General features: G+C 45.9%; 1 protein-coding gene across 2 annotated transcripts in view; it reads left to right on the forward strand.

Moving 5' to 3' along the window:
- Positions 1 to 23,036, forward strand: part of STXBP4 (syntaxin binding protein 4) — a 275,156-nt gene that overhangs the window by 166,915 nt on the left and 85,205 nt on the right. For both annotated transcript variants that reach the window (XM_088475045.1, XM_088475035.1), the window contains exon 16: positions 16,497 to 16,554. In XM_088475045.1, coding sequence (XP_088331171.1) covers positions 16,497 to 16,554 — 58 coding nt within the window. The remainder of the gene's footprint in view (positions 1 to 16,496; positions 16,555 to 23,036) is intronic.

The raw sequence follows: 23,036 nt of genomic DNA on the forward strand, positions 1-23,036 counted from the left end.
TTTCAGTATAACTTCTATCCTCTCCACTCCACTGAAGCTGCCATCACGAAAGCCAGCAATAACCTCCTTGCTGCCAAATCCAAGGGTCACTACTCGCTGCTTATTCTTCTCGACCTCTCTGCTGCTTTTTATACTGTGGACCACCCTCTCCTGCTGAAAATCCTTCACTCCCTTGGTTTGCATGAAACTGCCCTCTCTAGGCTGTTCTCCTACCTCTCTGACCACTCTTTCTTTGTCTTCTCTTATCACTCCACTTCCCACCTTCTTCTACTAACAGTAGGTGTCCTCAAATGTTCTGTTCTGGGACCTCTCCTGTTCTCCCGCTATACATCCTCTGTAAGTAAGCTCATCAGCTCTATTGGAAAGAAATAGTTCATGACGGCGCAGGGTGTGTATAGCCCTTTAAATGGTAATATACTAAGATATACTAAAATATACAGATTACAGGACCGTGTGGAGTTTTGAATAAAAATACATTTGTATTTATTTTAAATTGCATTAATCATATAAAAAGTCACATAAAAAACATTGCTATCACAAAAACCTAAAAAAGCAGTTCATATATAGGTGTCAGAAAAGTCTTGGTTGCAAAAAATATAGAATAATCTGCAACTTGTGCAGTCCCTTGCTTTCAGAGTCTCCCAAGCATGACGCTGTATCAGCCGGCTTGAATTTTGAAGTGACCGAATCTGCTAATATGATGGTATAAATAAGTCCTTCAAGCAATAAGGTATATCCAATAGGAGTTTAAGGAGCACTGGTGTCTAAGCCCAATGCATTTGTCTGTCTACTGACAGCTTCCTCAGAGGTGATACATTGCCTCTGAGTAAGCTGTCAGTAGACAGAGAAACGCGTCATGTTTTTTAATGTGATTTTTTTTATATGATTAATGCAATTTAAAATAAATTTAAAAAAAATTTTATTCAAAACTTCACATGGTCCTGTAATCTGTATACTGTATTTTAGTGTATTTTAGTGTATCTGAGTATATTACCATTTAAAGGGCTATACACACCCTGCGCCGTAATTTTCTATTTCTTTTTGGTTTCTACAAAAGAGCTGAAGAGCTTACCTACAGAGGATGCATGGAGGGAGAACAGGAGAGGTCCCAGAACAGAACATTTGGGGACACCTACTGTTAGTAGTAGGTAGTACACACCCGGCGCCATCTTTTTCTATTTCTTTTTGGTTTATATTGGATATATATATCCAAGGTGATTAACTTGGTTAGACGGCAGCAATTGAGTGTGTTTATATTTGATTGAATGCATTTACATTCTCAGGGCCGGTGCTTCCATAATTCAGCTTTAGGCAGCTGCCTAAGGGCGCAGGGCGCTTATGGACGTCCTGCTGAGGCTGCCTTCTAGAGGGGGCATGGTCTTGCCTCTCCCAGAAACCACTTGACACCCGATGAAGCCTAATGCTACTTACCCCAGCAGCGGGTGCCCGTTACACCCGCCCCCCCATGCAGCTAGACCCAAGACCCAGCACCTTGTCCGGCTCCGGTGATGTCACCGGCCAGACCACACTTCTGCTGGCGGAGGAGGCTGGACTAGCAGAATTGTTCTCTTCCCGGGCCAGTGCGGTGTCTCAGGCAGTGGCACCCAACATATTCCCTTGCTTCTTCCCCCGGCGGTGACAACAACTCAGAGCCGCGGCCGCATCTGCGCTATTGTCACTGAGATCATGATGGCTCATGTCCCAAAAAGGCAACGAGGAGCTGCAGAGCAGGACCCTGGACTCTGGTGTAGCCGGACAGCTGGGAGCCTAGGACTCCGGGAGTACTGAGGTAAGTTAGGGGGTTCATTCAATATAAATGGCTGAAGGTGAGGGGGATCATTCAATATAAATGGCTGGGGGTGAGGGGAGTTCATTAAATATATAATGGCTGGGGGTGAGGGGGATCATTAAATATATAATGGCTGGGGGTGAGGGGGATCATTAAATATAAATGGCTGGGTGTGAGAGCCCGGGGGGTTCATTAAATATATAATAGCTGGGGGTGAGGGGGATCATTCAGATTAAATATATAAGGGCTGGGTTTAGGGGGGATCATTTAATACATAGTTGATTGGGGTGAGAAGATCATTAAATATATTGTATAAGGAGTGGGCCATTAAATATGTTATATAACGGGTGAGGGGGGGATCCTTAAATATATTATATAAGGGTGGGAGTGATGTACTGGTGGAAAGTCATATTTATACAATATAAAAGGAAAGAAGTGGCATTTATTACACATAATAGAATGGATTGTGTGTGTGTGGGCAAATGTGTATGTGTGTATATATATATATTATAACTAAATAACTAGTTATTTATATATATATATATATATATATATTTATTAGTTAATATGTGCCTGTGGTACTGGTAGAACCTGCTGTGCTGCCTCATGGAGGTGTAGGGGGATGAGACGTTCATGCAGCAGGCACAGCCAGAGGATGTGGAGCAGTGGACCCCCCTGTCTTAGGTGCCCCAGGCCCTCCAAAGGCTTAATCTGGCCCTACCACCGTGATGCCACACAATTCGCACTTTCAAGATTATTTCTGCCGCACCATTGGACATTGAAGCGACCCTATGGTTGCTCAGAATGCCCGATGGTATATGGCCACCGGTGTCTGTGGAACTGCATCTTTCTGTGCCGTCCCTGACACCAACACACCCACCGATGACAGTCACTCCCCCTGTCACCGCCCAGTAACGCCTATCGGATTTGCATGGATCACCATGCAAGTCTGATCTGTGCTCCATGGTGGTAACCATTAGAACATATGCACAGTGCATGCGCTAACGCCCAGTAATTTAAATGCATACACCTCTGAATCAGGCTGTATCTATCTATCTATCTATCTATCTATCTATCTATCCTGCCTGTGTCCCCTGACTAACTAGAGACTGCCTGGGTGTACCTGCAAATGTCGCCCATAATGTTTTTTTACATATTTTTTTTGGAGGGGTGTTTCTCTATTTAACAGTAACGGCTTTGGAACATTTAATACACCACCTCCTTACTTTCACCTGAGGGGCTAAAATGTGTGTGGTGGGTTCGGGGGGGGGGGGGGGGGGTAGGAGTGGAGTATGCAGAAGTTTTGCCTAGGGTGCCGAGAAACCTTGCACCGGCCCTGAACATTCTGTATTGGTAAAGTCATAGTAATTGTTGATCTGAAGTGACCCTAGGTGGCTCCACTATCATTTATCTTTTATATTCATCGAATCTTTTGGCTTCCAATATCATCTCTATGCCGATAACACTCTACCTCTCCTGCCCTGACCTCTACTCCCCTCTCTCCTCACTTGTATCTACAACTGTCTCTCTGCTGTGTCTTCCTGGATGTTCCAGCATTTCCTTAAAATTAACAAGTCTAAGACTGAGCTGATCATCTTCCCACCCTCCCGCATAACCTCACCTCCCACAATTTAATTATCTATTAGCAGCATAACCATCTCCTCCAGCCCCACAAGTGTGCTGTCTTGGAGTTATCTGTGACTCCTCCCTCTCCTTCAAACTACACATTCAGTACCCCTTTGCATTACTGCCGTTTCCATCTCTGAAATATTTCTAGGATAAGACCCTTACTCACCCTGGAGGCAACTAAGGCCCTCATCCACTCACTGGTCATTTTGAAATTGGACTGCTGCAACCCAATTCAAGCTTCTCAATCCTCTCCCATTTACATCTCTGACCTTACCTACAGTACCTTCACACGTCCGCCCACTTCGCTCCACAAATGCATGCCGCCTCTCCTGCTAACTGATTACTTCCTCACTGGTCCCTACCTCTGGAATTCTATCCCTATTAGATTATTCACCTCTCTACTTAACTTTAAACAGGCTCTCAAAAAACCCTTCTTCATCAAAGCCTTCCAGCTTTCATTCTAGCCCACTGCTCCTTGCTCCTTCCTCACAATCTACCCCATCTGTGTCACCCCTGTATGTGTGCCCCTCACCTGTAAAGTGTAAGATGTCACAAGTATGGCCCTCTTCTCTCGTGTCCTACAACGGCACTGGACTCTTGGTTGCTACTGCCCTGCTGCTTATTTGTTTGTGTTATGATCCCGGTTGCAGCAATGTTTATAAACCATGTCCTTGTCCTGCATTGTTTTGTATTGTAAGTCATGGTTTTCTTATTTTGCTCATTGGTAAGGTGCTGTGGAACCCTTGTGGCACCATAAAAATTAGAGATGTGCGCCGACCCCCATGTTTTGGTTTTGGATCCGGATTCATCTTCGTATTTTGGTTTTCCAAAACCACCTTCACGTATTTTGTTCTTGGATTTGTTTTTTTTTAATAAAATAATTTAAAAAAAGCTAAAATTACCTCATTGTGACCTATTAGCATGCAAGCCAAAACCCGAGTTAGTTTTTTAAATCTGTGTTCTGGACCGCCGGAAGATCCGAACCAGGACTCTGTTTGACTCGGAACCCCTAAAGTCAGTTGTTGTTGGTTCTCTGAGAACTGGACCCGCACATTTCTAAAAAAAATATTAAAAAGTAAAGGATAAAATACATCAAACACAATGTGACTGAAAACTTTGCATACTTGCTTTGCAGAACTGTACTCAGTATTAGGAGCATTATAAGTGATATCATAGTAACTGAAAAGATTGAAATCTCAGCTTTTTTTTAATTTGCAGCTGTTTAATTGGGATGAAGTAAAATTTTACTTTTTAACAAAGTTGCCACATTAATATTTTGCCTTACTAATTATAATATCTGAAAATTAGAAATTAGGTATTTAGTGGTCCTCTATTAATAGCTTCATTTTTTTCACTATATCATACTGTACCTCCTTACTTTGGATGAACTGAAATCTCCAGGGACAAGCCATGCTAGGCTTCCTCCTATAACACTGCCCTGGAAACTCTATGTCTAAATTATTAAAAATAAAGTATAAAATGACCTATAGGCTTTGTGTATAAGGTATATATGAAACAAATGAAATTCATGTATGTACACAAACTTTGTTTGAGCCACAAAATTATTGAAGGTATTGTATAAAATTACCTGCACACTGTGTGTATAAGGTGTATATAACACATAAATGCATTCTGTGTTAAGATTTGGGCCCTATTCATTTGAATATGGTTTGCAAATATTCCAAAATATGGAATATTCCGATATCCAACATACCCCGGTCCCAAGCATTTTGGATATGGGAGACTCAACCTGTACTGTATTCAAAATATATTTTTACAGATTAATAAAAATATAGGTTCCTTAACACTCAAATTAATTTTGCAGGTTTCTCTCCTATATGTTTTCAAGCCATTAGCTTGAGAATGTAGATTCAGTTTATTTTCATTGGTAGTGTGGTGTTAAAGGGGTAACTGGTTATTACCCTACAACATGATTATGAACAAAAACCTCTTCATACTTTTGATGGATACAGTGATTGATTTGTTCCATTACTTTGTCTACATACAGATGTATCCACTTATCCCACCTGTACTTTTTGCTTATAAGCCCGGATGCTGAGTCGCACACAATGCCAATGTTGATAGAGTTGAGCGATTTTTTAGCTACTGCACGTGCACAAAAATTCCTTAACTTCTATGGCGCATGCTTTCTAGAGTGTACGCACAAAGGCGCTGCTGCGATTGAGACACGCGGTATCAGAGATGACTTGGAATAGTGCTGGGCGGTGACTGGGAGGTGTCAAAACAGATGCATGGAGATGGTCCGTCTTATGGGCATGTTATCGGAGTGCTTGCGTACCCACAACGCTCAGTCGTTCACTTTGGATGCCGCACTCGGACATTAAATCTGCACCTGCCATAGGGCTGGTGCAAGTTTCGATGGTGTCGTCTAAAGAAACACCAGGCGGTATAACAGCGTTTACGTAAGCTGAAAGGGGCGTCTGAGTCCTTGCACATTCATACGCATGGATGTACACCAGGGAAGGACTTTATACCACCATTTACATAACGTCTCAGACATGCGACCGCCAATAGATGTGGCCAGCTCTGATTCAGGCCCATAGTGAACTAGGGGCCTGATTCAGAGCCGGACGCTATTTGCGCTCGCTCGTTCAGAAAAAGGGGCCGGATATTTAAATAGAGCGCTCGCTCTTTGCGGTCTGTTGACGCCTCTATGTCTGAACGAGCGAACGAAACATGCGCTCGCTATTTTTTTAAAACCGCCCCCTGGCCGCTCGCATCATACGTCATCTCCGCTATTTATTAGATTAATCGAGTACATCGAAAGGCGTATGAACTGCTCGCAGTGCTTGTGGTAGCATATTCCTACCGCAATCATGCGAGCAGTTCAGGCTAAAAGACAACCAAGTGACGTGGTCGATGACGCTGCTTTGTTAATTATGCACACCCTTAAAACGCCCATTTTGACCGTTTGGCACGCCTGCGTTCGGATCTCCACTCCCCGTTTTCAAGCACCTTCCCCTGTTACCACCCACAAACGCCTCATTCTGTCACTCAAATTAGTAGGCATTTTTGCGAGCACACAATTTCCGACCGCAATGACTGGTTCGCGCATGCGTATTACAACCCATACGCATGCGCAGTTGTGCGAACATCGCTCGGAGAGAACGAGCAGCCGCTTACGAGCGGCTCTGAATCAGGCCGTAGGTACATAGGAGTAGTATTTTTTGTTGCAGATTAAGCATAACAATGAGTGGTGCAAGGCATGGCTTGGCTCACTCCTATTGGACCTCTGTATTTTTCCTTTTTCCCCTGAGTAGCAACTGAGTCGCAGGATGCCCGTGAATTGTATTTTGTCTCATTAGTGATGCCAATCAAACTTCTTCATATATATATATATATATATATATATATATAATATGGAGTGTTTGTTTGTTGGCGAATATCTTCCACAGCTCTCAAGGTAAAGCTGCCAAATCTTAGTTATTTAGTATCGATAAAGTAAGCTATTAGACCACATAGCGACAATGTGACAAAGCAATAGAGCAACAAGTCTTATAATGGAGTGGTTGGGGCCCTGGTTGGACCTGACGGCGGAGTGCGCCGGGTAGAACTTTGACCCAGAGAGCCTGTCCTGGGCCTTCAACTGGATGGATTTGGACAATATCACATTATAAAACTTAATAACTTGAAGATTTAATCCTTGGTAACGCCGGGTACTTTAGCTAGTAAGGTACATATTTTGTGAAAAAATCTGTGGCGTGACGCATGACACGGCTAAGTCTTAAAGTCTGTGGTGTGCCAAATAGGTCTGTCAGATTGCAACCTGGAATCAGCCGTTACTCACCACAGCGCCAACTTCCCCTGATCTCCCGGGGCGGTCAGACGTCAGGTGCAGCGGCGAGTGACGCGCTGAGGATTACTCCTAGGGTCTGCTAGGACTTTCTTGGGTGGCGCTGTGTATTTTGTATTTAGCCAGGCTCCTGTAACAGGAAGTTGCCTGAACAACTTCACTACTTCAGTGTCGGTTCGCTGTCGTTTCGTTCCAGGCTCCTTTTTGGTCCGTGTTGAATTTATTTGCAGTATCCTCCAGTGTGTCTTCCAGTGTTACCCACGTCCCGAGTTCCAAGTGTTTCATATCTCCTCTCAAGTTTGTTTTTCCTTTTGTTCCAGTCTCTACCTGTTTGTTGCTACTATTTACACCACCCTGTAGCGGAGACCAACTCTTTGGATTAGAGCTCTATCTGCGTCTGGATCCCTAGAGCATTTACTAACCCGTGCCTGGTTTCCCAGTGCATCAATTACTGATATCTGCGTCTGGATTCCCAGTGCATTAATTACTGATATCTGCATCTGGATCCCCAGTGCATCTATTACTGATATCTGTGTCTGGTTTCCCAGTGCATTTATTACTGATATCTGTGTCTGGTTTCCAAGCGCATCTATTACTGATATCTGTGTCTGGTTTCCCAGTGCATGTATTACTGATATCTGTGTCTGGATCCCCAGTGCATCTATTACTAATATCTGCATCTGGATCCCCAGTGCATCTATTACTGATATCTGCGTCTGGATCCCCAGTGCATCTATTACTGATATCTGCGTCTGGATCCCCAGTGCATCTATTACTGATATCTGCGTCTGGTTTCCCAGTGCATTTATTACTGATATCTGCATCTGGATCCCCAGTGCATCTATTACTGATATCTGCGTCTGGATCCCCAGTGCATCTATTACTGATATCTGCGTCTGGATCCCCAGTGCATCTATTACTGATATCTGCGTCTGGATCCCCAGTGCATCTATTACTGATATCTGCGTCTGGATCCCCAGTGCATCTATTACTGATATCTGCGTCTGGATCCCCAGTGCATCTATTACTGATATCTGTGTCTGGATGCCCAGTGCATCTATTATTGATATCTGCGTCTGGATCCCCAGTGCATTTATTACTGATATCTGCGTCTGGATCCCAAGTGCATTTATTACTGATATCTGCATCTGGATCCCCAGTGCATCTATTACTGATATCTGCGTCTGGATCCCCAGTGCATCTATTACTGATATCTGCGTCTGGATGCCCAGTGCATCTATTATTGATATCTGCGTCTGGTTTCCCAGTCCATCTATTATTGATGTCTGCGTCTGGATCCCCAGTGCATTTATTACTGATATCTGCGTCTGGATCCCCAGTGAATCTATTACTGATATCTGCGTCTGGTTTCCCAGTGCATTTATTACTGATATCTGCGTCTGGATCCCCTGTGCATTTATTGCTATCTGCGTCTGGATCCCCAGTGAATCTATTACTGATATCTGCTTCTGGTTTCCCAGTGTATCTGTTACCGATATCTGCAACGGGATTCCCAGTACACTTGTTCGTTACCTGTAACTGTGGCGCTCCCTGAGTATCTGAGCTATTATATCCGAGCTACTATACTCTCCCAGCACTTCTCCTGTGTCTTCCTGTATTTTTATTTCTTTCCCACTAGTATCTGATACCTGACCAAAGGGCCGTGACCTGCTTGCCGGGTGCAGCGAAGCCCAAATCCCAATTGGAGGGTTCACTGGCGAACACCTCCCAGTAAGTTAGACTCCGCGCCTTTGGTCAGGTCTCATCAACACCCAGTTCTCCTGCTATGTCCTTTTCTCAGGGCCCAGGCTCCAAGCAAATATGGATGCGATTTGAGGATATGTGTATTGGACACATCTGTATGTAAACATTGTTTTTAAACAATACTACTGTAATGTTGTTTATTTACAAAGGAAAATGTAAAGATTACCAAGACAGAAGCTCCTGCTTTCTATCATATGTGTATCAACTGTAACTTGCCTTCTTAATGAATACTGCATCGGGCATAGTAGAGGTGCTTCATCTGATTATTTGTTTGGTATATCTGAATATATATGAAATTAATTTGTGCAGAGCCGGCCCTAGCCAATTTGGTGCCCTAGGCAAAATTTTGACTGGTGCCCCCTAGCAGATAATCCCACCACCGGAATGGTATTGAAATACTGACTGCTTTAGCCGCCGGTTCAAATACCACTTCCGGAAGCCCGACAGGAGGAGATCCCGACATGATTAGGTAAGTGTACTAACCCTCCCCTGTCCCCCCTAACCCACTCTTAGTGCTGCCGAAACCTAACCTCCCTGGGGGTTGCCTAACCCTAATTCTCCCCCAGTGGTGCCTAACCCTAACCTCCCCCAGAGGTACCTAACCCCCCTCCCCGCATGCGAACGCTAACATTGCCGGGGGGTTGCCTAACCCTAAGTCCCCCCGGGGGTGCCTAATCCTAACCACACCCATCCCCGGCTTACCTGTATACTCACCCAGCGTCCGGACGTTCGAGCTACCGGTGGTCGGGATGCCGATGCCGGTATCCTGATGGCATTCTGACTAAGGGGTAGGGGCAAACGCATGATTTTTAAAGGGGAGTTTCCAAAAGGTTGATTTAAAAAAAAAAAAAAAAAAAAAGATAGCAACTACATATATACTTGTATGTGTATATCTATCCACATACATATGTACATATGTATATGTGTATATACACCGTACATAGACAAAAATGGCAGCAGTTCTGGACTATATATATATATATATATATATATATATGTATGTGCATATATATATATATATATTGTGATAGGATCACTGGTAAAGTGGTCTGTGGCAGGTACATTGGTCCCAGATTCCTGTCTTATGTGTTCTAAACCCCCAGGAGAAAGTCTGCACTGTAGCAGGCTTGAGTCTCGGCTTTTTGAAAAGCCGGTTTGGGACCTGGGGGTTGTGGGTGAGAGGAGAGGGAGGGCTCCACCCACGGCCACTCCAGATTTTGGTTCTCGCAGCCTGGTAACAGGCTTGTTAGGGTTTCCACCTGAGAGTGGCCAATATAAGCCTAGTGTGTTTAGGGCTGATTGTCTCACCTGGGAGAGCAGACAGGGAGTTTGCTCAGAGACACTTGAAAACCTAACTGTAAGTGTTGTGCTGTACCTTTGTTGCTGGTGAGGGCATTAGGCCCTGCCTGGTTCTGGTAGTGAGGGAACTACCTGTGAAGTTAGTGCCCCGACAGGGCTAGGATTTATGTTTATGTTTTCTTTATGTTGTTTCTGACATTGTACAATAAAGACTGGCGCCGACCAGCTTGTACTTGCATCCAGTCTGGCGTACTGTTTCCCAGCTGCTGTGTGTGAAAGGAAGGAGTCCTCTACCCAGGAGAGGGACCCCCTAACCTAATTGTGTCACTATATATATATATATATATATATATATATATATACACACACACACACATATAGTCACAAACCTACATCTATGTCATGCTTCCGACCATGGCATTTTTATAACAGCAGGCACCTTACCTCTCCATAAACGAAGGAAATGCAGTCAGACCCATCTTACTTTACTGGGAGGAGTAGAAGCAGCTCCCCAGGTTCCGGGCTTGTCTTTAGCTCCAATAACCTGCCGGCCTGCCGCGCATGCGCAGTTGCTCTGAACACAGCGCGACTGCTCTGCATCTGACCACAACCCGTCTGACAGGCAGTCCATTCAGCTAAAACCGCAGCCAGATAAGTAATAACCACCATGATGTATCGGCGCAAGGAGGGGTTTCTAAGTACTCAGAACCCCCCCGCGTGCGCTACTGAGGGCGGATGCGAGTCAGTCACATGACCAGCCTGGCCATCCACTGCGCTGCCCGATCGGAGAGCTCCGATCATGGCAGCGCATTGGGAGATAGGGAGGATAGCAGTGCGGTAGGTGGGGGCAGCAGCAGAGCCCTGAAATGCCCCTAGGGCATTCCAGTCGCCCCTAGGAATTTGCTGGTTTGATTTCAGATTTGCTACTACCATGTCAAGACCCTGGAACAAATCACAGACAGAGCTTAATATGTTTGTTTTTTTTTGTTTTGTTTTTTTAACTATTCTTTGCCACTGAAAATTCATGAATGGCAGACAACTAAACAAAGACCAAAACTCTGTTATTGCCACTTTTAACACAGAATAATCCATCTCACCTTTGTCCAGAGAAAATTGTGTCACCATGAATCGTCTTTAGTCTAACCCTTTTATCTTGATCTGTTGTTGCTGCTATTCAAGCAAAATGCAGCAGCGACGGCCAGAATACACACCATCAAAAGATGAATGAAGACGAGGGAAGATAGTACATCCTGTTAATAAAAAAATTAAAAACAGTCATACAATACAAGTTATTAATGACTAACAGTAGGATACATCTGAGTCGAGATCTTGTGAATGAAGGGAACAAACATTGAATGTACTGTGATAACTATAGTGTTCTACTTACAAAAACATAAAATGTTATATTTAAACCCATGAATTTTACACAAGTTGTTTAACCATTGTTCTGAAAATCAATTAACTGCGTTTTTTTGCAAGGCCTTCCAATGAATTATATATCAAAAGCAATGTTAATTTATGTGAGCATCTGGTGATGTCACTGAATATGGCAAAACAAGGAATACAACACACTAAGGGGGGGTATTCAATATGGGAGCGTAAAGTCCGTCCTGGACTTTTCGCTCCACATCGGAGGTTTTACGGGCGCGCACACGCTTTATCCCAGTATTCAATTTGAAATCGGTGAAAACGGGAGCCAGTGGAGAGGTAAGTATGCAAAAAATTTTAGCATTTTTGGGAATTCATCCTGGGACCCTGGTAATGATGTCCGGACATGGGGGGTCATTATGGGTACCCCTGTTTTTCCCTGCTTAAGGTAGTTAGGGTTTTTAAATAGCCGCGGCAGGTTTTTTTTGCGCCTGTGAAGAAGGGGTGAAGAATAACACTTGGGCATATTTTAATTTTTTTTTAAAACCTATCAAATTTGGGGTACATGAAAATGGGTGCAAGCATATTTTTAAGTCCCTAAAGTGCATTTTGAAAATTCTTCAAAAACGCACCTGCCGCTACCACCCGTATTCTTTAAAACACCTGCCGCATACATGGGGACCCCTCCTGAATTAATTGCACTAGTTAAAAACTTTGTTACCCTTTTTTTTTTTGTAAACCCCAAAATTCAAGTTAAGTTTTTGGAGTGTCCTGATTTTTTGACACAGATTATTTTTAGGGGTCACTCCCAGGGGTGCAGGCTATTTTTTTTAAGCCTGCACCCCTAAACCCCAATTCTGCACTTTTTTTTGCCATTGAAAAGATGGTGAAAAGTTATCCCCGTTTTTTTACAAAGACTTTTCACACCGGCGAAAAGTCTTTGTAATTGAATACAGGGATAATTGAAACATGTGAAAATGACGTAATCGGTGACAATTTATCGCCGATTCCGACTTTTCGCAGCCAAATTCAATATAGCCCTAAGAATAAATAGAGTGGCAACTGCATTGGTAGCAATCTGGCAAAGTAGTCTGGATTGTCTGTACCATGCCTTCTCCTGTCTCAGATTAGGGAGACTATTCTGCAGTTGCGGCAGCCAGGAAATTTTATCTTGAGTGCTGGGAATATTGTGAGTTGTGTTCCAGTCACCATGGCAAGGTTGGCCTGAGGGGAGGAAGAATGGGGTGGGGTTGTCTAGAGCTTCAGAAGTACGCCCACATGTGACACAAACACTCCCACATAATGACACAGCCACACCTATTTTTTCTAGTGTCTTTATTCCCAAAAAATTTGGGCCATATCCAATTAGCTGCGATAAGCCACGGTTGTGCAAAAAGTTTACACTTGTGAGAACTATTCGGCAAAAATGCGTTTCGTGCTATCCTATTAGGTGCACCTTTTCGCAAGTGCAAATTCTTCATAGTCAAAAGTGGCGAAAAGATTTCCCCATCTCAGAGCAGGTGAAAAGTTGTGCAAAACCCCTACTTTTGCCCACCCCCTAATGACTAATTAGGCAAAAAAAAGGGTTTAAAGTAGAGGGATTGGTATTTTGGGGAGCTGTATGGATGGGACAGGTGTTTTTAGGATTGCAGGTGCATGTAACAGGTTTTTCAAAAATGCACTTTTATGACACAAAAACATACTTACACCCATCTTAATTTACCCCAAATTTAACTACTTCATTTATTTTTCCAAAAAAATATTGCTTCTAGCATTTCTTCACTCTTAGAGAAAAATGCATATAACTGCTATTTGACACAATTTGAGAACCCCAAACCCTTTGATTATGGCACCTAACAGACTTCTATATTGTTACCCTAACTTAGTTGACCTTTTTTTGGGGTACAGGTAAATTGTACTTCTCACCGCTGACGCCAAGGTATTTTATCGGGTGAATGCCACATCACATCTTTTACAATAGGATTGCGAGAATAACGGCAGATTCGATAGATGCAAAAAGTGACACATTCAGGTGAACAAGGCGCAACGTTTTTGTATGCGAAAACTTATCATTTACACGTCTAATTGGATACAGCCCATTGTGTTGAGAGGTATATACAGATGTGTCCACATACATCTATCCTTTGTGTGCTACAAGTCGCGTTACCCATAACGCATGAGCGCCATGTGACTCTGTAGAGTGTCTTTTTGTGCAACCTTTTACCTTCAAATGCGTCTTATTCGCACAGTGGTGTGAATAAAATGCACAAGCAGCTTCTGCTGAGTAAAATGATATGCGGCATGCCTATGTTCTGTGTGCCACTGCGGGTGTATCTGCATACACAATGCTACGTTACAGTGTCAGCGGCTGTGACACCACCTGTCTAATAAATGATTATTGGGAAAACTAAATAACATCAGTACAACATATAATACAATGTACAATGGTATCTTCTTTTCTGTTACTAGAATCTACATTTTATTGCTGTCTAACTTCTCCAATTATTGGGACAACTTAGACATAGAGGTGTGCTGCAACCCCTTCCCAGAAATCTATGCACCCCTCTAACTTTAAGTAGTCTTTCCTGTTGAAAGGTGTTTGTGGTTGTTTTTGGTTTGCATATTAAGGACCATATTATTCCTTTAAATTCATATTACGTTTCTGGGGAATTACTTGAAATTAATTGCCAAAGAAATAGAAAATATAATGATTTCAGTATGAAGTAAACATGGATGAAGTCCTCTTTTAATTGGAAACCTAGGGTCTGATTCAGAGATGGATGCAATGTCAATGCCAGATGCAATGGAGCCATTTTTGCCATTGCGCACGTGCGCCGTTGGATTAGTGGCAGTGATCACAGGGAGGATTTCTTTGCAAAGTGAGTGACAGGTAGTCAGCATTTGGGGAAGGTAACGGGGGTTAGAAAAACGTTTTCTGGGTGTGCCCTAGTGAACTCTGCGAATTTCTTCACAGCTGCAGAGGGCCCAGCGTCTAAAGAGAGCCGCTCTGTCTGAGACAGCATAGGCTTACTCTGACTGATGTTTCCATTGTTACCACTGTTATGCGTGATGGGCGCATGTCAGGTGGTGAGCGTCTAAGTGCACAAGATGGCGGCTGAGTCATGAGCTGTTTACGGAATCAGAGTCACAACTGCATTTGCATACAACTCTAAATCAGGTCCTTAGGCAGTTATTTAAAAACAAAAATAGTGCTGTACACAGCTTTCTCTTCTCAAAGCTTGCCTTGGTCCCTTGGAGAAGTCAGGTTAGGACATAGGTTCCCAAGCGCGGTCCTCAAGGCTCCCCAATAGTTCAGGTTTTGGAGTTATCCAAGGTTGAGCACAGGTGACTTAATTAGTTCCTCAGTCAATTTGATTAACCTACCTGTGCTCAACCATGGATATCTCAACACCTGAACTGATGGGGAGCCTTGAGGACCGCGTTTGGGAACCTCTGGGTTAGCATATGAGCTTTCAAATATATCTGTACACGCCCTGCAGTTTAGGAGGGAAGGTCAGTGAAAGAACACACACTTCTTCAAAATTTCACTCAAATGACGCCGGTCAGACGCATGATGCATCGCATGCACAAATACACGGCACGATCTGCATATGATTACGATAGATAATGTGGGCTGCACATCTGATCATACGATACGTTTTAAAAACGACGGGAGCGTGCATCGGATCTTATCCTACCTAAATACTACACGACTTCCACACAATTCATCGTACGACGCGTCTAAAATCGGGCAATCGGACCAAAACCGCACTAGTGTACGGCCAGCATTAGGTTTGATGTGCCACATCTGCAATTAGATTATCACGCAAACTTGCCTAGTGATCTAATCTAGATCAAATAAATATATATATATATATATTATTTATTTTTTTTTATTTTTTTAATTACAGATGTTCACCAGTTACATATCAGGACATAACTGGTGAACGTCTAGCCAAAACCAAGTCTTAAAATTGGATGAATGTCAAATTTAGGGGTGTATTTACTTAAGTGCAAGTTTATAGAAGTGGTGATGTTACCCATAGCAACCACTCAGATTCTAGCTATTAGGTGCTAAATACATGATAAGTAGGATCTTACTGGTTTCTATGGGTAACACCTCCACTTTTATAAACCCACACTTAGTAAATATACCCCTTAGTCTCATTTGACAAGAAACACATGAACATTTGTCTTAACAGTTTATTGCTTCTTATGATTCCTTACAGCTGGAGAGGCGAAGCAGGAGAGGGAAGGCTAGCCACTTCTAATTGTGAATTTTTCTCCTTTGTTAATAATATTTAGTGTCTCTGCTGTGTCAGGGCAGGGTCTGGAGTTAGTGGAGCCCAGGGTGAGAGCTTCCTTCGGCGCCCTGTCTTCAGGGGGCGTGGCCTGATGGGGCGTGCCCATGGCTGCCCCAAAATATAAAGAAAATAGTAATTGCACGGGGGCGCACCATTTGCCGGGGTAGGGGGCGCCGTTTGTGGGGGCTGTTTGCTGGGGGGGGGGGGAGGGGGCCTCTCTTGCCTTGCCGTGGTTGAAAAATGACAGTTAGGAGCTGAGTGACTGGTAGTTTATCACTTTCCAATTTATCACTTTCCAGAACTTAGTACATCTCCCCCTAAACCATAATTTAGTATTTATTCTATTAACTTATGAAAAACAATGTTGAAACAGTGAATAATGTATCTTCACCATCTAAAGTCACATTAGGACACCACTTTTAAGTAAGATGCTGTTGCTGACAACATTAAACAAAGACGAAGTACAATGTGACTCCATTTTCCTGGGAGTATTCCTGATCAATGTGTGTGTCTCTCTTTGTATCCTTAGGTCTCCCTTATGGATGGGAAGAAACGTACACAGCAGATGGTATCAAGTACTTTATCAAGTGAGTAGTTGTGTTAAGCAATGTAAGCAGTTTGAGTCACACCTGGCTGGGAATAGGTAAGAGAACACGGAAAACACGTTACAGAAGAACACGTTACAGAAGTACACACAGGAGGATACATTTGGCACACAGGGAGTCATACAGACTGCTAAAAGCTGAATTGCTTTAGAGGGAGAATATTTCCAAACACAGAACTCTGGTAAGTGGTGTTTTGGTGACCTCTACAGAGTGAGCGGTCTGTATTACACACACACACTTCCTAATCAGTATAGCGTGCAAAATTAACTATTTAAAATACAGGTCTTGTATAATGTCTGTGTATCTTTCAATCAAAGATGACCAAACTGCCAATCTATAACTGCGGTCAGTGGTTGATAATGTAAGCATGTGAAAAGCAATGCTGTAAGTTTCATTTTCACAACCTTGGAGCCTCCGGGTTCTGCAGAAATCTGTTTTAATGACATTTTAAGTTTTCATCTCAGTTGAGTTTACCATCATTGCTGGGATTGGCTTCTTTTTAAATCTGTACAGAGGCTCAGAGGCTGACGGGGCTGATTTACAGTTATGGATATGGATGTAGGGAATGCAGAAATTTTAAAATGAAAAATAACAAGAACAGGCTTATCACAGTAGTTGTAGTTGTAATGGTTTCTAATTTGCCTGGAATTCTTCTTTAAGTCCTTCCAACAACTTAAGCTTCTAAATCACCAGCTATGACATGCTCTCAACATTTAATTCTTTAATTTTCTCATTTACAGTGCATCCGGAAAGTATTCACAACGCTTCACTCTTTCCACATTTTGTTATGTTACAGCATTATTCCAAAATGGAATAAATAAATTTTTGTCCTCAAACTTCTACACACAATACCCCATAATGACAAAGTGTAAAAAGTTTTTTTGAGATTTTTGCAAATTTAATTAAAAAAAAAACCACTAAGAAATCACATGAACATAAGTATTCACGGCTTTTGCCATGAAGCTCAAAATTGAGCTCAGGTGCATCCTGTTTCCACTGATCATCCTTGAGATGTTCCTACAGCTTAATTGGAGTCCACCTGTGGTAAATTCAGTTGAGTGGACATGATTTTGAAAGACATACACCTGTCTATATAAGGTCCCACACTTGACAGTGCATATCAGAGCACAAACCAAGCATGAAGTCCAAGGAATTGTCTGTAGACCTCCACGACAGGATTGTCTCGAGGCACACATTTGGGGAAGGGTACAGGAAAATATCTGCTGCTTTGAAGGTCCCAATGAGCACAGTGGCCTCCATCATCCATAAATGGAAGAAGTTCTGAACCACCAGGACTCTTCCTAGAGTTGGCCGGCCATCTAAACTAAGCGATCGGGGGAGAAGGGCTCTAGTCAGGGATGTGACCAAGAACCCGATGGTCACTCTGTCAGAGCTACAGCATTCCTCTGTGGAGAGAGGAGAACCTTCCAGAAGGACAACTATCTCTGCAGCAATCCACCAATCAGGCCTGTATATTAGAGTGGCCAGACAGAAGCCACTCCTTAGTAAAAAGCACATGGCAGCCCACCTGGAGTTTGCCAAAATGCACCTGAAGGACTCTCTGGTCTGATGAGACAAAGATTGAACTCTTTGGTGTGAATGCCTGGCGTTATGTTTGGAGCAAACCAGGCACCGCTCATCACCAGGCCAATATCATCCCTACAGTGAGCATGGTGGTGGCAGCATCTTGCTGTGGGGATGTTTTTTCAGCAGCAGGAATTGGGAGACTAGTCAGGATAGAGGGAAAGATGAATGCAGCAATGTACAGATCCATCCTGGATGAAAACCTGCTCTAGAGCGCTCTTGACCTCAGACTGGGGCGATGGTTCATCTTTCAGCAGGACAACGACCCTAAGCACACAGCCAAGATATCAAAGGAGTGACTTCAGGACAACTCTGTGAATGTCCTTGAGTGGCCCAGACTTGAGTCCAATTGAACATCTCTGGAGAGATCTGAAAATGGCTGTGCACCGACACTTCCCATCCAACCTGATGGAGCTTGAGAGGTGCTGCAAAGAGGAATGGGCGAAACTGCCCAAAGATAGGTGTGCCAAGCTTGCGGCATCATATTCAAAAAGGCTTGAGTCTGTAATTGCTGCCAGAAGTGCATCAACAAAGTATTGAGCAAAGGTTGTGAATACTTATGTATGTGTGATTTCTACTTCAGGGTCCATAGGGTATCCACAGGATACCTTGGGGTATAGGTGTGACGTCAGTCGCAGGGCACCAAAGAGTTAAGCTTTCAGCCTCCCAGGATGCACTGGGTCCCCCTCCTATACCCCGCCCCCGAGCCAAGGCACCTCAGTTTAGTTTGGTGCCCGGCCGGAGTCGGGTGCACCTGTTGGAGCGGTGGCTAGAAGAGCCCCTGAAGCTTTTTCTTCATTCAGCTGTGGCTGCACATCTGGATGAACAGCATGGACAGTCAGTCCTGACGTCCATGCTGTCTTCCCTACACCCCGCCGGTACCAGAACGCCGGTACTGATCCGGGGATGCTGGTGGGCATCTGGGGTCACAGCTAGCGGTGACCCCAGATGTTCCGGACCATGGCTGGATTCAAGGGGGACAGAGGTAAGCAGCGGGGTCCCGTGGTGGGTCTCCGCTGATCACTTGGCAGGGGGCTCCCTGGGGACTGGCTGCAGCGTGGAGCCAGGCGACCAACCTGCGCTTCCACTACCCCCTGGGACAGCGGACCGCAGCAGAGCGGTAGCGCTGCGGCGTCCCAGGGGTTAAATGCATGCCAGGGGAGCGCGCCTTCCCTGTCTCACAGCCGGCGCCTCCCCCGCTGCACACAGCCCTCTCTGCACTGTGCTGACTGGCCCTGTGTCAGCGCTCCTCCCCCAGGCCAGCCTCCTCTCTGCTCCTCGGCGGCCATCTTCTCCAACGCATGGTTAACGCTGCTGGAAGCACTGGACGGAAGCATCGTGGTCTGGGTCCCCCCGCATACCTCTCCTCCGCTGTGGTCAGGTCTGTGTATGCAGCGCTGTGTCCTACCAGGCCCTGTGTCTGTGTAGTTGAGTGATCAGCGCTGTTAGTGCAGGAATTGATTTTCTTTGCATTGTATGTGACTGTGCTAGCGCTGCCTGTAACTTTTCTTCTCTAAACTGTCAGCTTTATTACTGTCCCTGTTCTTTCTGCTAAGCCCTTGCGGTGCGGTGCTGCAGGGTGGTCTCTCGCCTATTTAATATATAATTGGTGAGAGGGGTCACATACGTGGTGCCATCATGTCTGAAAGTGATTTTCCCCTCCGGCTACAGTGTACCACGTGTAAAGTACCGTTAGCGGAGGGGGAGGGTAGCGCGGAGGGCCTTTGCCGGCAGTGTTTGTCCATGGCGCGGCCTCTTACGGTTACAGCACCGGTACAGGAGCCGCCCTGGGCTTGTTTCGCTCAGGCGCTAACAGCTTTAGTGGGCCAGTTAGCTCCGCAGCCCGCGTTTACTCCGATTGTCCCAGCAGTCTGTGGTGTCGTCACCCATGCAGGGTTTCCCACGACAATTGGTGGTACCCCACAGTCTCCCTATTTCCCCGCTCCCGGTTTCTCAGGAGCCAGCGTGGGTTAACTCCCTGACGAGTTCTGTACAGCACTTGTCGGATGTATTGCAAGGGGAGTCTGTGATGCGGCCTCATAAACGGCCAGTGGCGTCTCTGTCTGCTCCTTATGAGGATGACGAAGGGACGTCTGATGATGGGGAGATTCTGGATCCTTACGATCAGGAACCTCTCCATACTAAGGACGCTGATGCTAAGTCCAAAGTATATATTCCTGGACTTATTTGGGCGGTCCGCATAGCCTTGGTGATTGAGGACGAAGTTCCCCCAGTGGCTAAGTCTAAATATGCCTTTTTCAAAGATGTGAAGGGCGATGCCACAGTCTTTCCTCTTTCGGGTCAGTTGGTGGACCATTTAGAGGAGGCGTGGAAACAGCCTGGCAAAAGATACCAGCCGCAGAGACGCCTGGCGGTGGCTTATCCGTTCGCGGATAATTATTTTGCTAAGTGGGAATCCCCTCCACAGGTGGATTCTCACGTGACCCGTCTTGTCCGTAGTGCCACATTGCCGATGCCATCCATGTCCTCCCTTAAGGATGCTACGGACCGCAAGGTGGAAATCTGCCTGAAGTCCGCTTATTCCCTTGCGGGGGGGGGGCAGCATGGCCGGCTATGGCCATTTGCTGGGTTGCCAGAGCGATGGAGCACTGGGCGGATTCATTAGAGGCTTCTTTTGATTCCGACTGTCCGGCCGAACAGGCGGAGTTGATTGGCAATCTCCGTGATTCGGCCACTTACATCAACGAGGCGGCTCTAGACATTAGTACTCTGGTGTCTAGAATTTCTTCAGCAGCGGTAGCTGCTCGTCGCACCTTGTGGCTGCGATCCTGGAAGGCGGACGCAGATTCCAAGAAGGGTCTGGAAGCCTTGCCGTTTACCGGAGAAGTTCTCTTCGGTCCGGATCTGGATAAGATGGTGGCCACGCTGGCGGCAGCCAAATTGGCTTGTCTCCAGTCGGCCGCTGCTCCTTCTGGTTCTGGACCATCGTCCTTTCGGTCATCTAGGGCCCAGGGCAGGCCCAAACCACAGTCGTTTCCTCGTCAGGCTGGCCCTAGGAAATCGGTCAAGCCCCGGAAGCAGGCATGGAGCACCAGACGTCCGGCCCCCAAGCCAGATGACAAGCCTGCGGCCTGATGGTCCGGGCCTCCCTTTGGGGGACCCCAGGGTGGGAGGCCGCCTGCTGCAGTTCGCCCAGTGTTGGTCGGTCACTACGACAGACACTTGGGTTCTGGAAGTGGTCTCCCACGGGTACGCCCTCTCCTTCCGGCACAGACCCCCGGCCTCGATTCTTCACCACGGGTCTACCATCAGACCGGAACAAGGCTACGGAAATGCGGAAGGTATTGCACACTATGCTCCAGGCTGGAGTTATAGTGCCTGTTCAATTCTCCCAGAGGGGCCAGGGTTTCTATTCAAATCTTTTTTTGGTACAGAAACCCAATGGGTCGTATCGTCCGATTCTCAACCTCAAAGCACTCAACAAGTCTTTGCGGGTACCGAAGTTTCGGATGGAGACCCTACGGGCCATCATTCTGGCGCTGGAACCGGGGGACTACATGGTGTCATTGGACATACAGGACGCTTACCTGCATGTTCCTATTCTTTTGCGCCATCAACAGTTCCTCAGGTTTGCAATCCGCAGCGACCACTTCCAGTTTCGGGCGTTACCTTTTGGCCTGGCGACAGCACCACGTGTCTACACCAAGGTGATGGCGGTCATGGCGGCTTCTCTGCGGTTGCAGGGAGTCCGCATGTTGCCGTACTTGGACGACCTGTTATTAGTGGCGGGATCTCCAGAGCTCCTGTTACGCCACTTAGACCTGACCATTGCCCTGCTGCAAAAGCACGGCTGGCTAATCAACTGGCAGAAGTCCACTCTAATCCCGTCTCGGAGGATTCTGCATCTTGGAGCCTTATTGGACTCGGGACAGCAAAAGATCTTCGTGACGGAGGAAAAGATCTCTGCTTTGCAGTCAAGGGTGCGCAGTTGTCTGCACAGCCGCCAGGTGTCTCTACACTCGGCGATGAGGTTACTGGGCTCCATGGTGTCGGTGTTCGACATGGTGGAATATGCCCAGTTTCACTCCAGACCTCTGCAGCACCTAATCCTGTCAAAGTGGAACGGGCTGCCTCAGTCTCTGAAGTCCCAGACGATTGTGTTCACCCCGGAGGTTCGCCTGTCTCTTGCTTGGTGGTTACAGACGACCCACCTCAGCGAGGGACGTCCGTTCTGGATTCCAAATTGGGTCCTGTTGACTACGGACGCCAGTCTTCGGGGCTGGGGAGCAGTTTCGGGTCCACATCTGTTCCAGGGCAGGTGGACTCCGACAGAAGCGGAGCTTCCAATCAATATCTTGGAACTCCGTGCGGTCTTCAATGCTCTCCATCCACATCGGTTTCTCCAGGGTCACCCGGTACAGGTCCAGTCGGACAACGCTACCACCGTGGCCTACATAAACAGGCAAGGAGGAACCCGAAGCCGGGCGGCTCTCGTAGAGGTGTCTCGGATCCTGGTTTGGGCGGAGCGCAATCTTCCGGCCATATCAGCGGTCTTCATCCCGGGAGTGCTCAATTGGGAGGCGGACTTTCTAAGTCGCCAGGACGTTCATCCGGGGGAATGGTCCCTGCACCCGGACGTTTTTCAACTACTGGTGGACAGATGGGGTCTTCCGGAGATCAACCTCATGGCGTCCCGGCACAACAACAAGTTGCCGGTGTACGGGTCTCGCACAAGAGACGAAGGGGCGTCTCTGGTGGATGCTCTGTCTGTCCGGTGGACGTTCCGGTTCGCATACCTGTTCCCTCCGGTCTCCCTTCTTCCACGGGTAATCCGGAAATTCAAACAGGAAGGAGGGACGCTCCTGTTGATAGCTCCCGCGTGGCCCAGACGGCACTGGTTCTCAGACCTTCAGGGTCTG

Source organism: Taudactylus pleione, unplaced genomic scaffold (genome assembly GCF_031769625.1).
Source record: "Taudactylus pleione unplaced genomic scaffold, aTauple2 ptg000016l, whole genome shotgun sequence".
In the NCBI taxonomy this organism is placed as follows: domain Eukaryota; kingdom Metazoa; phylum Chordata; class Amphibia; order Anura; family Myobatrachidae; genus Taudactylus; species Taudactylus pleione.